This window comes from Vicia villosa, linkage group LG6, assembly GCF_029867415.1.
Source record: "Vicia villosa cultivar HV-30 ecotype Madison, WI linkage group LG6, Vvil1.0, whole genome shotgun sequence".
In the NCBI taxonomy this organism is placed as follows: Eukaryota; Viridiplantae; Streptophyta; class Magnoliopsida; order Fabales; family Fabaceae; genus Vicia; species Vicia villosa.
Window position 1 is genome coordinate 1,104,463 of NC_081185.1, and position 13,961 is coordinate 1,118,423.

General features: G+C 29.9%; 1 protein-coding gene across 2 annotated transcripts; it reads right to left on the reverse strand.

Moving 5' to 3' along the window:
- Window positions 1-3,669: 3,669 nt before the first annotated feature.
- LOC131611105 (vesicle transport protein GOT1) lies at window positions 3,670-6,969 on the reverse strand. Of its 2 annotated transcripts, none has more exons than XM_058883222.1 (7): window positions 6,841-6,969; window positions 6,490-6,568; window positions 5,496-5,587; window positions 5,321-5,401; window positions 4,397-4,494; window positions 4,239-4,312; window positions 3,670-4,061 (listed from the first exon to the last, which is right to left on the reverse strand). In XM_058883222.1, exons 2-7 carry the CDS (start codon window positions 6,515-6,517, stop codon window positions 4,054-4,056), a joined length of 381 nt encoding a protein of 126 aa, XP_058739205.1. In that variant the 5' UTR covers window positions 6,518-6,568; window positions 6,841-6,969; the 3' UTR covers window positions 3,670-4,053. The 2 variants fall into 2 exon arrangements, with proteins under 2 accessions (XP_058739205.1, XP_058739206.1); XM_058883223.1 differs by lacking the exon at window positions 6,841-6,969 and adding an exon at window positions 6,715-6,823.
- Between the last annotated feature and the right edge of the window lie 6,992 nt (window positions 6,970-13,961).

The following is a 13,961-nucleotide window of genomic DNA, read 5'->3' on the forward strand; positions in this document are numbered from 1 at the left end:
CAGGAAGTTCGTTAAACTTGCAAACTTTGGAATTTTGGAAGATTTCCGTGCGGTATACAAACTAAAATACACGAAATTCGTTAAACATTTAACCATTGGTATTTTGGAATATTTTCGTGTGTTATACAAATAAAATTAACGAAGTTCGTTAAACTTGCAAACCTAGGTAATGGGGAAGATTTTCATGTGCTATACTGCATAAAATATACAATGCTTGTTAAACATGGAAAATTTGGTCTTTTCGAAGATTTTCGTTTGCTATACTACGTAAAAGTCACGAAGTTTGTTAAACTTGCATAAATCGTATTTTCGAATATTTTCGTGTGCTATACTACATGAATGTCACGAAGTTGGTTAAACATGCAAAACTTGGTCCTTAATAAATTTTTTGTGTGCTATACTACATAAAAGTCTTGAAATTCATTAAACTTGCAAAATTTTGGTATTTTAGAAGATTTTCGTGTGTTATATACTACATTAATGTCACAGAGTTTTGTAAACTTGCAAAATTTTGAATTTTGGATGATTTTCGTACGGTATACAAAATAAAATCACGAAGTTCGTGAAACTTTTATACATTGGAATTTTTTAAGATTTTTGTGTGCTATATTACATAAAATTCACGAAGTTCGTTAAACTTGCAAAATTTGGTCTTTTTGAAGATTTTCGTGTGCTATACTACATAGAAGGCATGAAGTTCGTTAAAGTTTAAAAAATTTGATATTTTGGAAGATTTTTGTGTGCTATACTACATAAAAGTCATGAAGTTCGATAAATTCGCATACATTGGTATTTTGGAAGATTTTCGTCTGCAAAACTACATAATAGACACGAAGTACTCTGAACTTGCAAAGTTTGTTCTTTTTTGATGATTTTTGTGTGCCATACTAACTAAAATACCCAAAGTTTGTTAAAATTGCAAACTTTGATATTTTGGAGATTTTCATGTGCTATACTACATAAAATACACGAAGTTCGTTAAACTTTTATACATTGGTCTTTAGGAAGATTTTCATGTCTTATACTACATAAAAGTCACGAAATTAGTTAAACTTTCAATATTTGGTCGTTTTGAAGATTTTTCGTGTGATATACTACAACAGAGTCACGAAGTTTGTTAAACATGCATACATTGGTATTTTGGAAGATTTACGTGTGCTATACTACATAAAGTCACAAATTTCGTTAAACTTGCAAAATTTGGTCTTTTGGAAGATTTTCGTGTGCTATACTACATAAAAGCCACAAAGATCGTTAAACTTGCAAACTTTGGTATTTTGGAAGATCTTCGTGTGCTATACTACATAAAATACAGGATTTTCGTGAAACTTTTATACGTTAGTATTTTGGAAGATTTTCGTGTGATTTACTACATAAAATTCACAAGGTTAGTTAAACTTGGAAAATTTTGTCCTTTTGAAGATTTTCGTGTGATACAATACATAAAATTCAGGAAGTTCGTTAAACTTGCAAACTTTGGAATTTTGGAAGATTTTCGTGCGGTATACAAACTAAAATACACGAAATTCGTTAAACTTTTAAGCATTGGTATTTTGGAATATTTTCGAGTGTTATACTACATAAAATTAACAAAGTTCGTTAAACTTGCTAACTTAGGTATTTTGGAAGCTTTTCATGTGCTATACTACATAAAATATACAATGTTGATTAAACATGGAAAATTTGGTCTTTTCGAAGATTTTTCGTTTGCTATACTACGTGAAAGTCACAAAGTTTGTTAAACTTGCATACATCGTATTTTCGAAGATTTTCGTGTGATATACTACATGAATGTCACGATGATGGTTAAACATGCAAAACTTGGTCCTTTATTAATTTTTTGTGTGCTATACTGCATAAAAGTCTTGAAATTCATTAAACTTGCAAAATTTTGGTATTTTAGAAGATTTTCGTGTATTATATATTACATAAATGTCACAGAGTTTGTTAAACTTGCAAAATTTTGAATTTTGGAAGATTTTCGTATGGTATACTAAATAAAATACACGAAGTTCGTGAAACTTTTATACATAGGTATTTTTTAAGATTTTTGTGTGTTATAATACATAAAATTCACGAAGTTCGTTAAACTTGTAAAATTTGGTCTTTTTGAAGATTTTCGTGTGCTATACTACATAAAAGGCATGAAGTTCGTTAAAGTTTAAAAAATTTGATATTTTGGAAGATATTTGTGTGCTATACTACATAAAAGTCATGAAGTTCGATAAATTCACATACATTGGTATTTTGGAAGATTTTCGTTTGCTAAACTACATAAAAGTCACGAAGTTCGTTAAACTTGCAAAATTTAGCCTTTTTGAAGATTTTCGTGTGCTATACTACAGAAAAGTGACGTAGTTCGTTAAACTTGCAAACTTTGATATTTTGGAAGATTTTTGTGTGCTTTACTACATAAAATACAGGATGTTCGATAAATTTTCATACATTGGTATTTTGAAGGATTTTCGCGTGTTATACTACATAAAAGTCACGAAGTTCTCTGAACTTGCAAAGTTTGTTCTTTTTTGAAGATTTTTGTGTGCTATACTACCTAAAATTCCCAAAGTTTGTTAAACTTGCAAACTTTAATATTTTTGAGATTTTCATGTGCTATACTACATAAAATACACGAAGTTTGCACAAATTTTATTATACTTGCAAACTTTGGTATTTTGAAAGATTTTCATGTGTTATACTACATAAAATACACGAAGTTCGATAAACTTTCAAACATTGGTATTTTGAAGCATTTTCGTGTGTTATACTAAATAAAAGTCACGAAGTTCCTTAAACTTGCAAAGTTTGTTCTTTTTTTTAAAGATTTTTGTGTGCTATACTACATAAAAATCACAAAGTATGTTAAACTTGCAAAATTTATATTTTGGAGATTTTCATGTGCTCTACTAAATAAAATACACGAAGTTCGTTAAACTTTTAAACATTGGTATTTGGGAAGATTCTGGTGTGTTATACTACATAAAATTCACGAAGTTAGTTAATCTTGCAATATTTGGTCTTTTTGAAAAAATTTCGTGTGCCATAATACATAAGAGTCACAAAGTTTGTTATACTTGCATACATTGGTATTTTGGAAGATTTTTCGTGTGCTATACTACATAAAGTCACGAAGTTCGTTAAACTTTCTAAAAATGGTTTTTTTGAAGATTTTTGTTTGTTATATACTACATAAAACACACGAAGTTCGTTAAACTTGCAAACTTTGAAATTTTGAAGATTTTCGTGTACTATATACTACCTAAAATACACGAAGTTCGTGCAAATTGTATACATTAGTAACTTTGAAGATTTTCGAGTGTCAATATGAAACTTGAGATTAATAGTAATTGGAATCAACTTTTCCAGAATATGAAGAAATGTAGATTGAGTTTTAGAGATCTTAAGGCTTTCAAGGAAGCTCTCCTAACTAAAATAAGATGTATAATCTATGTTGTTATGCATGAATTTGTAAAATAAACATAAATAAAAAAATACACAAAATTAAAGAGACTTTTGTACTTAATAACTAAAGAACATAAAATACATTTGAGTTGAACCAAAGGTAGGAAGAATACAAATGGTAGCAATGTTTTTAAAATAATTAAAAAAAAAAAAACTTAGAGCTAAAACAGTTTTACAAAAGTATTCAAATAAAAAGAACTTTACTTCACATACTCAGAAAAAAAAAACTAAGTTTTAACATGACATTTAACTGTCAACCCCAAATACTGGCCAAAACACACATAATCGCATTGTTTTGTTGAAACTCAAGTGTGGTTTTCACCGGAAACACAATGTACAACGTAACTCAAACATGTATAGTCCACATCAGAAGCGCCCTTTAATTTTGGTAGACATCTGAACAACATAATCGACTTCTATTCTAGTAATTCTCTGTTCTTGTTTACAATGATTGAAATAAGGATGTTATGAGCTTTGAAGCATCAACATATACATTTGAAGACAAATTTCAGAGAAGTTATCGATAGCAAAGTAACCAAACCCCCTTTTTAACCATAGACTAGGAAGCAACAATCGAATCTCTTTCTGTAATAATCAAGGAGCTGCAAAATAGTAGAAGGGAATAATAAGTTCGATATATAAATCATCAAATATTTATTTCCATACATACACACACGCACACAGACGTACACAGACAAAAACGTAAACTAAATGGAAGAGCAGGAGGGGGAAGAGTGAAGACCAAGAGAGACAAAGGGGTTTCTTTAGAAAAAACTTACGTGCAATAAACCGTATAATCCATCCAACAACTGGGATATGGTAGAGAAACACTTTGACAGACGACCAAAAACCACTGCATCCAAAAATCATTAATGATAAGTTAATAACGATAAATTTTGTGGTCTAGTAGAGTTCAAGAAGAAAGCCATCAACTAACCTGAAGAGAAAAACACAACCGTATATTTCAATTATTATACCAAGTATTGGCCACCTCACAAAAATGAGAAAGAGGCCTAGAACAAATGATGCAGAACCCTGCAAAAGAGGAAAATAATGTTTATTTATCTCCATATAGAATGCTTCATTGTCCATCCATAAAGAAGTTATAAAATTTATATCAAACTGTATAATGAGAGGAAGGAATTACGAATTAAGGATATGATGTAGTAGCAGAAGAATAAAGAATAAAAGATATACTAGACAAGAAACCAAAACCAGCTCTCTTGAAGAAAAATTTATTAGATTTTATGCTTCTTTAGAAGTCAGCAAAAATAATTCATCAATTCACGGGTCTGAAGTATATAACCATGCAGCTGAAAACAAATGAAAATTAAGATAAACACTTCCTATCCACGAAATTTGAGACTCCTGATATCTCCCCTCCCAAACAGAAAACCGAATATATTTTTCATCAAGAGTTCTCAGCAACTAGGAATTAGGCAGCAATTATATATTAGAAAAATAAACTATAGGGACGAATAAACACTGTTTCTCTATTGTTTCTCCTAAAAGAAACCTAGCACAACTCAAACTTGTATTTCCATTTACAGGACAACAATCGCTACATCAATACTCCCTTAAAATATCCTTAGCGTAAAACACTATAAAGCATTGACACTTTTGATTAAAGGCGTGTCTAGTGTTTGAAAAATGTAGCTGTTACATTCAATCACTTTTGTTTTCTTAAATTGTTACCCGTGTCTGCGCTTCGTAGGTAAAACACATATAAACAATTTTTAACGTCTGACAGACATCCTACTTGTATTCATTAATCTATATCACAAGAGATGCAATGTGGATAAGGAGGGCATGGAAAAGCAAATATTTTATTAATGGGCAGAACAATTCATATCCGCTATACCTTATAGTTTTCTCTGTTAGTGAAGAGTGACCACATGGAGCGCCAACCAAGTAAAATTGCTACTCCTGCCAACCAAAATATCTGACTCCAAATGCCAAAACCAAAATTAAGTCAATACCAATCAGTATCCTAAATAAAAAGATAAGAAAATTTAGATCCTTCAAGCAAGTCTCACATTTCCTAGAGCAAGCAAACCACGGTCAAAGAAGAGAACTATGCCAAGAAACGTGAAGAAGATGCCGAAACCAATTAGCCCTATGCCAATCTCTGCATGTTTGTCACATTTTATAAGGTCAAAGAAATGCTTGAATATTTGTCAAGAAAATAAAGAGTTTTGTTATTTTGACGAAATTTTCGCATCAAATTTTGACGAAATTTCCGCATTAAATTTTGACGAAATTTTCGCATCAAATTTTGACATCAATTTTAACGGTTAGTACAATACAAATATGTGGTTAATTACATTTAGTAATTCAAATATGTAGTTTATTACATCCATTCGATAGCTAACATATATAACAAGACTTCGCCACTCACTAACCATCTACTTAACACAATTAACCACAATTTTAAACGTCATAAACCACAATATTTTTTGGTAAGCCAAGGTATATCCCTGCGGAACTATGGAGACCAACCTCTCGAGATAAATGAGGTCCATTTAAGGGGTTAACCTCACCCAACATATGTTTTCTCAAGCACACCGGCCAAGAATCGGATCCTTGACAAAATAGTTAAAACACTCAAATATCCACCACTTGTATCACACCATGTTGGTTACCTCAATTTTCAATCGTATTTTTGAACCATACAAATTGATGTCAATGACATTCAAAATCATGGTTAACTAATTCCGTCCAGTCGATGATTCAAGAATAGCGGCATTTTGTTATAATTATTGACCATCTACTAAGCTTAATTAACCACATATTTGACTATGTTAACTATCCAAATTTCGATAAAGAACTAAATGCGCGTTACATGCTGAAACTCTTAGAACAAAAGGACTAAACTCAAAGAAAAAATTGAAACAATCATAAATGTGATAGATTGACCAATGCAGTGACAGTGAGCTTCATTCACATTCAGATTCACATTGAAATTCAAATATAAATCAAAAAGACTATAGTCAAAATTGAGCATGCATTGCATTGCATTGAAGTTCTTACTCTTGATCTCATCAATATCATAGGCCATAGTCAAAATTGAGCAAGTACAAAGTACAAGATGAAGGAACCTTCAAAGAAACTGCACAAACCAAAAGATCATCAATTCAATTCAATTCAATTCAAAACAATTAATAAATGTGACAATGACATTTCCCCTAACCCTAACCCTAATCCCAAATCAATTTGAAGACAACAATGTAAGCAAAAACTTGAATTGAGTTCTACAAGTTATGATTTTGAATGATGAAAATGGAATGCGTTATTTGACTGGTTAGATTGATTTGAAAAAAAAATGATGAATTTGAAGAGTTAAGTATATAAGAAGAAACTGAGAACGAAATGAAAATTTACCTTGTAGATGAGTGAGTGCAGAAGAAGAATGAAGAGGAAAGGAAGGTTCAGAGGAAAACGGCGATAATGGGCTTAGTGGGCCTTACACTTCTTACTCTCACTCAAATTTGGGCCTATGTCTCCACATACTTGAGAACTTGTCCGGACGCTCTTCCAATTAAAGGGAGATTTATTAAGAATGTTTTTACCGTTTTATCCTTGTATAAATTTTTCGTTTTTAAAATTCTTGAAGAAGTACGGGAAGTTTTTTTTTCCAAGCATTATATTCATTTGTGTATTCTACACTGTCATGTATAAAAGTTGTCATTTGGTAGTGATTAATACAACTATAATAAGTTCATCATTATATAAAATACGTTGAAATAAACACTTAGTTAGAATATAGAACATTGAATTTATTTTCAATTTGAAGAGATCAAATTAAATTCAATCTCATATTGCTTCATCCACGTCGTGTTGTCGTGTTGTCATTCTTTCATTGTTAACATCAACACTAGTTAGACATATTCTATTAATTTCTAAAAGTTAAAACATACACATAAACCATAAAAGATTAATTTGACAATGTCATTAATAAAGTAAACAATAACAAAAAGATTTTATATTTTCATACTTTCTACAAGTCGTTGCACTTCATTCATTAGTTTTTGTAAATCATTCACCATGGTCTTTCTTAAAAACTTCTTCCCAATCTAGAACGTCAATTTTGCATTCTTCTTCATCCCCAGTCTCTGATCTTGTCTTCTTCAAAAACTACATCTCTATTCATAATGACTTTATTTGTAATAGGATCATATAATTTATAAGATTTAAATTCAATATTGTCTCCCAAAAATACACACCTTTTGTTTTTTTCTTCTAGCTTGCTTATCTTTTGGTCTAGTATATGAGCATGAGCTACGCATCCAAAAATCCTAAAATAGTCAACCCTTAGCCTTACACATGTTCATGCTTCTTGTGGGGTTCTATGATTCTTAATGAAGTTGGACTTCTATTTTGTACGTCTACACACGATCTTACTGCTTTGGGCCAAAATACTCTTGGAACTTGTCTCTCATTTAGTACAACTCGTACTGCATTCATGATCGTCCTGTTTTTTCTCTCGACAAATCCATTTTGTTGAAAAGTATATGAAGCCATCAATTGCATGTAATTTCCTTGATTCTTACATAATTCTTCATACGCATTAGAGGTAAATTCATCACCTCTATCAATCCTTAAACAAGTGATGAATGCTCCGACTTCTTTCTCAACATACGCCTTGAAATTTTTGAACCTACCAAAAGTCTTTGATAAAGCTTAAGATATGCTTCTTGTAACTATTTGAAGATGGTGTGATGGAACCACAAATATCAGCATGAATTAGCTGAATTTTTTGTAGGCACTCCATGAGATTTTCTTTGGTATTGACTCTCTATGTTGTTTTCCAATTAAACACATAGTACATTTCTTCTTCGGAGACTTCAGGGAAGGTAACCCAATGATCATCTTCTTACTTGAGAGTGTATTGAGACCCTTATAGTTAAAATGCCCAAAGTGACAATGTCACAATTGAGTTTCTTTCTCGGACACCATTTCAGCTTGTAGAAACATGGGATTTTGGTTTGGTGTTGTAAAAATTGGCAACTAGAACATCTTGTTTTCCTTCATACTAGTGTGCATAATAAATCCTTTATCCAGATCAGGTGAAATACTTTTCAAATTCTATTTTAAATTAAAGTTGCTAACCACTTTTCTTGAAGTTGTCCTAAGCTTAGCAAATTCTTCTTAAGCTCAGGGATGAAGTAAACATTGAATATTAATTAAGTAATATCATTAATTTGCACATGTGTGCTTCCTTTTGCCACAACAACCATTGTTGTATTATTCCCAAGCTTCACAGTTCTGCAAATCCCTTCCTCCATTTACGAAAACCATTTTTTGTTTCTTGTCATATGATTGTTGTAGCCGAAGTCTAAGAACCAAGCTTTTTCTTGTTTGGATTGACGCTGCTCTTCATACGCCATTAATAAGAGTTCTTCTTCTAGATCCCCATTATTTGTGTTTTTCTCCCAGAAAGAACACTCATACTGAATGTGACCCAACTTATGACATTTAAAGCACTCAACAATTGCTTTGTTTAGAGATAGTCTTCCTCTACCACACCCCTTCTAAATAAACCTCTACCTCCTCTACGTCTGATTGGTCCATCATCACTGGTTATTTTCAATACAAGTTCTTTTGTCCAAAATCCCGGTATTATTTACTCATGAACAAGAAGGTTGTCACGCAGCTCATAAATACTCAAGGTACTCAAATCATTTGATTCCTCCATTGAGCATACAACATAATTACATTTAGAGGTCAAATATCTGAGTATCTTAATAACCATCGTTCTTTGCTCCATTGTTTCACCATTTGATTTCATCTTGTTTACCACATTAAGAGTTTGTTCCAAGAAGCTATCGACCTTCCCACCTTCTTTCATGGTCAGTAGCTCGAACTTTCTTCTCAATGCTTGAAGTTGTCTCTTTTCACCTTTGTGGATCCTTGATATTTCTGCTACAATGACCTCCATATTGCCTTTAAAGTTCCCATGTCAAGAGTCATTTCTAGAATTTCTCTTTCAATAGTTTGAAACATAAAATTCTTGACCTTCAGATCTTTAAGCTTGGCCTCTTCCATAATCTTCCTCTGCACTTCACTTGTTGAAGTTATTCCAATTATTAGTGTCATGATTTCTTCTTCTATGAGGTGCCACATCTCTTTACTTCATAGAAAATTTCTCCATCGTCATTGACCAATAATCATAATGGTCATCGAACCTTGGAATGGCCGATTGTATGAACTTTTTAGATGTAGACATGTTGATCTTTTGTCATTTCTTCTCTCACACACACACACACTTTAATCCCTTCGTGTTTTCCGTCTCACACACTCTCACTCCCCAAACAATATCAGACCCCTTTTGGAGCTTTAATACCAATTATTAGAACTTGAAATAAGCAAAAAGAACAAAAAAATATGATTTTCATTAGGGAGTGAAAGTTGTGTTATTCATTAGGGAGTAAAAGCATGCCTATAGAGGCTTTTTAATAGGAGTGAGTCAAAGAGCCAGCACTACATGTCAATAAAACAAGAATAAAAAATTGATCCTAAAATATAGGACTTCGTCATAACGAATAAAATTTCCCTCAGAGCTAGGATTTATTAATAAACGTGGGCTAATTTAAAAACATGCTTTGACTAACAAATATGTGGTGAACTCATGTTCTTTCCTGGACTTCAAAACCATATCTTCTTCCTAAACCATTAAAAAAATCGATAAATTTTTTGTCTTAGATCTAAGATTGGTTAGTGGTTTGTGGCATCTCTTTAGAAATTTCTGTTATGTTGATGGTGGTCCTAGCAGTATCTATTTCGTTTCCCTATTAAGTTAGAGCTTTAGTAGTTTAAATTTGTCTTTTTTTTAGTAGATTGAGTGTGTTTGTTGTATCTTTTGTTCTTTTTGTTTATAATGAGCTTTCTTAACTTCATTCTTTTTGTATTTTGACAAAAAAATTATTTCCAAATATTATTATTTTAACATTGAAAAATTTAATTAAATGTAGACCAATGTGACCTAATTACAATTATATTACTCTTGCAAAAATCTCAACCATGCATATTAATTTGCCAATAATTGCAATTTTAGAAAGTAATTTATTCTAGATCTATGATCTTACAAACTCTAAGCTATTTTCTACAACTTTATGTAAAACATTATTATTTTTTAGGCTTAATTGCAGTTTTGGTCCCCCTATTATTCTTTTTTTTGAGTTTTGGTCCCCCTATTTTAAAATCCGGAATTTTAGTCCCTATATTTTAGTTTTTTGAGAATTTTGGTCCCCCTGCAAATTTGAAGGCAATTTTAAATGAAATGATGCTCACATTAATGACATGTCAATGTCAATTCAGCAGTGATATGATCAAAAAAACTATTTTTATTTAAGATTTATGTTAAACATGTCATCAATGTGAGGTTTATTTCATTAAAAATTGCCTTCGGATTTGCAGGGGGACCAAAATCCTCTAAAAACTAAAATAGAGGGACTAAAATTCCGGATTTTAAAATAGGGGGACCAAAACTCATAAAAAAGAATAATAGGGGGACCAAAACTGCAATTAAGCCTATTTTTTATAATCCCCACTAACCTTCTAAAATTTCAAAACCATGCGCACGGATAACCTTCCTCACGTCATGTACTTGTTTTAAGGGACATCCTATAATTATTTTCTCATAATTTAATTTTAGGTCAACATCGATTGGCATTTTCTAATTCACGTGTGTTCATATTTTCTCCATTAATAATTTTATTCAAAAAGTGAAAAAAGAAAGATAAAGGCAAAAGTAAAAAACATAAGCTTGCACACCTTCTCGATTTTTTGCATTATTTTTGTTTTTATATAGGTTAAGGATCGAGAATATTCTTTTGGAACTAGTAGTTGTAGTAGTGTTTTTGTGTCTTTACAATAATAGATTAAGCTAAGCTACTTTCATGGCTCAAAACAAAGGCATAAGAAGAAATTAAGATGGATAATGCCAAAATGGTTGTAATAAGAACAAGTATGAAACCTTTGATTTTATATTAGTAAAAAAAAGTTTATAAGAACATGTACTTCTTTCTTATGTTGCTTTTTCAAAAGTTGCTTTTTTTCATTTTGATTTATATTAAAAGAATTGATAGTACAATAATAATAATAATAATAATAATAATTATTATTATTATTATTATTATTATTATTATGTTGTGAATATAAATGTATTTAATATTAATTTTTTAAACTTTAAATTTTATATATATATATATATATATATATATATATATATATATATATATATATATATATATATATATATATATTAATATTGTTTATAGGTTATTTTTACAAAATTGTTTTTTAAATTGAAGTATATTATTTATAAATATATTTTATTTTTTTTTTTTGTATTTTTTTTCTAATACATGTCTATAGAGCCGTCGAATGGGGCGGTCCAGTCCAGCCCGCTTCGGCCCGATAGCTCAATTTGTTTAAATGGACTGGCCCGACCCGATTGCTAAATGGGCCACGTAAAATGAGCTCTGCCCATTTTTCAAAGTTCCGTGCGGTCCGATGGGCCAGCCCGGCCCATATTTCAATATTATAATTTTATAAAAAAGTTGTCATGGATAAATGCAACACAACATAAGTAGAGACTCATCATAAACGTATATAACTGATGTTTAAAATATTTATCCATAAATATATATGAATACAACAAAATCATCCATGTAAAAGTAAAAACTAATTTAATATTATCGTTCATACTTATCAAATTTTCTCTCCATCTCACAACAATTTCCTTTATCACATCATCTTGAAAATATTTTTTCATCCTCTTTAACTTTTCTTTATCACTTGAAAACACATTTATGAAATCATATCTTATCTCAATCTTTTTTCCTCAAAATTTACCAAAATCTTTTTTTAATGGGCCAGCCCGAAGTCTGCTTTGCCCGGCCCAGTCTAGCCCATAAAAAACATAGGCCCGATGGGCTGGCCCAAAAAAATAAGGTCGTGTTTTTTTAAGGTATTTTGCGGCCCAACCTGGCCTGCGATAAATTGTTGTGTTTATGGGCCGGCCCGATGGGCCGAGTCCATTTTGACAGCTCTACATGTCTATCACGTTGATTTTGACTTTTAAACATAAATATGTTTAACGTTTTTGAGTTTCACGCTTGACTATATGAATGATGTATGGTTTAAATCGATAAAATCTTTATAAATCTCATCAATATATATTAAGTTTGACACATAATATAAATGACTAGTGATTAAATCGACATATTATAATATTAATTAAATTTTTATATTGAGAGTTAAAATTATCTTTATAAATTGATTTGTAAAAAATGAAAGACGTCTTTTTATTTAAGCTCATTTCAAACCTTAACTATATGTCATATAAATTTTTTTTTCACAATATTAATCAAGATTATATTTTGAAAAAGATACATTTAATAATTAAAAAAAAATTCATATAATTAGAGATCGAAAGAATGTTTGCTTTTCAACTTTAAGGCAATAATGGTCTTTACACCACAATTAAAATGAATTAACCTTAGCATTCACATTAAGATGCTAATTAAGAGTTCTTCACATTGGCTTTGTGACTTAAGTAAGGTCTGATTTTGTGTTCTGTCGCTTGAAAGGTTGTCATGTGGGCCATTTTCAAACGTGGAAGTGACATTTTGACCACAATTAATTCATATGCTAAATATTCATAATCATATACAACTTTGTTTGTTAGAGTGTTTTTGATTATAGGAGAAATAAAATGGAGAAAAAAAAGTGATTATTTTAAATTTTATATATCTATGTTTTTAAACATAAGACTTTTTTTATTATTTATTGTTAATTTTTTTAATTGATAAATAATATATAAATATAGATAATTGACAACAGATCAGACTTAAAAATATAAATAAGATAAAAGTTAGAATACAAAAGTACAGAGGGAAAGATTTGAAAAAAAAATTATTTAAAATTTTGGTATTAATTTTATAAAGTAATCCGGGTCAAAAATTTTAAATTAAAAGTTTGAAACGAGTTTTTTTTTTATAAAAACAAATTTTGTTTTTGGTAGGTATTTTATTTTGAACATAATTTCAAATATTATTTGTATTTGCAATAAATAAAAATTAAAATATATTAAATTAAATAGAATGAAAATAATATTATCAATTTATTAAAAATTTAAATGAGCCAATTAATTTTAAATTGGTCTATATTTTTTATATTTAAAATAAAAATTTAAAAATACAAAGAAATTATAAGTAAAACCTTGATTTTTTTAAATAGGATGAATGAGTAATTTATTAATAATTGGTTTAAATGAGTGTAAATTATTGTTCCATAATTTTAATGATAATATTTATTTATACTTAAGTATTAATATAAATAAATTCTTAATATTCATAAATTAATAATTTTATAAAAAATTTAGAGATTAATTAAAATACACTATCAGCGTAAAATATATAACTTTACACTGCCATCCAATTAGAATGAAGTGTTTTCACACATGAGAAAATTATGAAAAATATAATTATTAAAATAAT

Bases quoted from the DNA above. Each gene is read 5' to 3' on its own strand.
- LOC131611105 (XM_058883222.1), bottom strand. From the start codon at position 6,517: ATGGCCTATGATATTGATGAGATCAAGA. The intron at 4,495-5,320 runs GTATAGCGGATA...CCTCTTTTGCAG, and splicing joins CTAACAGAGAAAACTATAAG to GGTTCTGCATCATTTGTTCT. The intron at 4,313-4,396 runs GTTAGTTGATGG...TTTTGGATGCAG, and splicing joins GGTTGTGTTTTTCTCTTCAG to TGGTTTTTGGTCGTCTGTCA.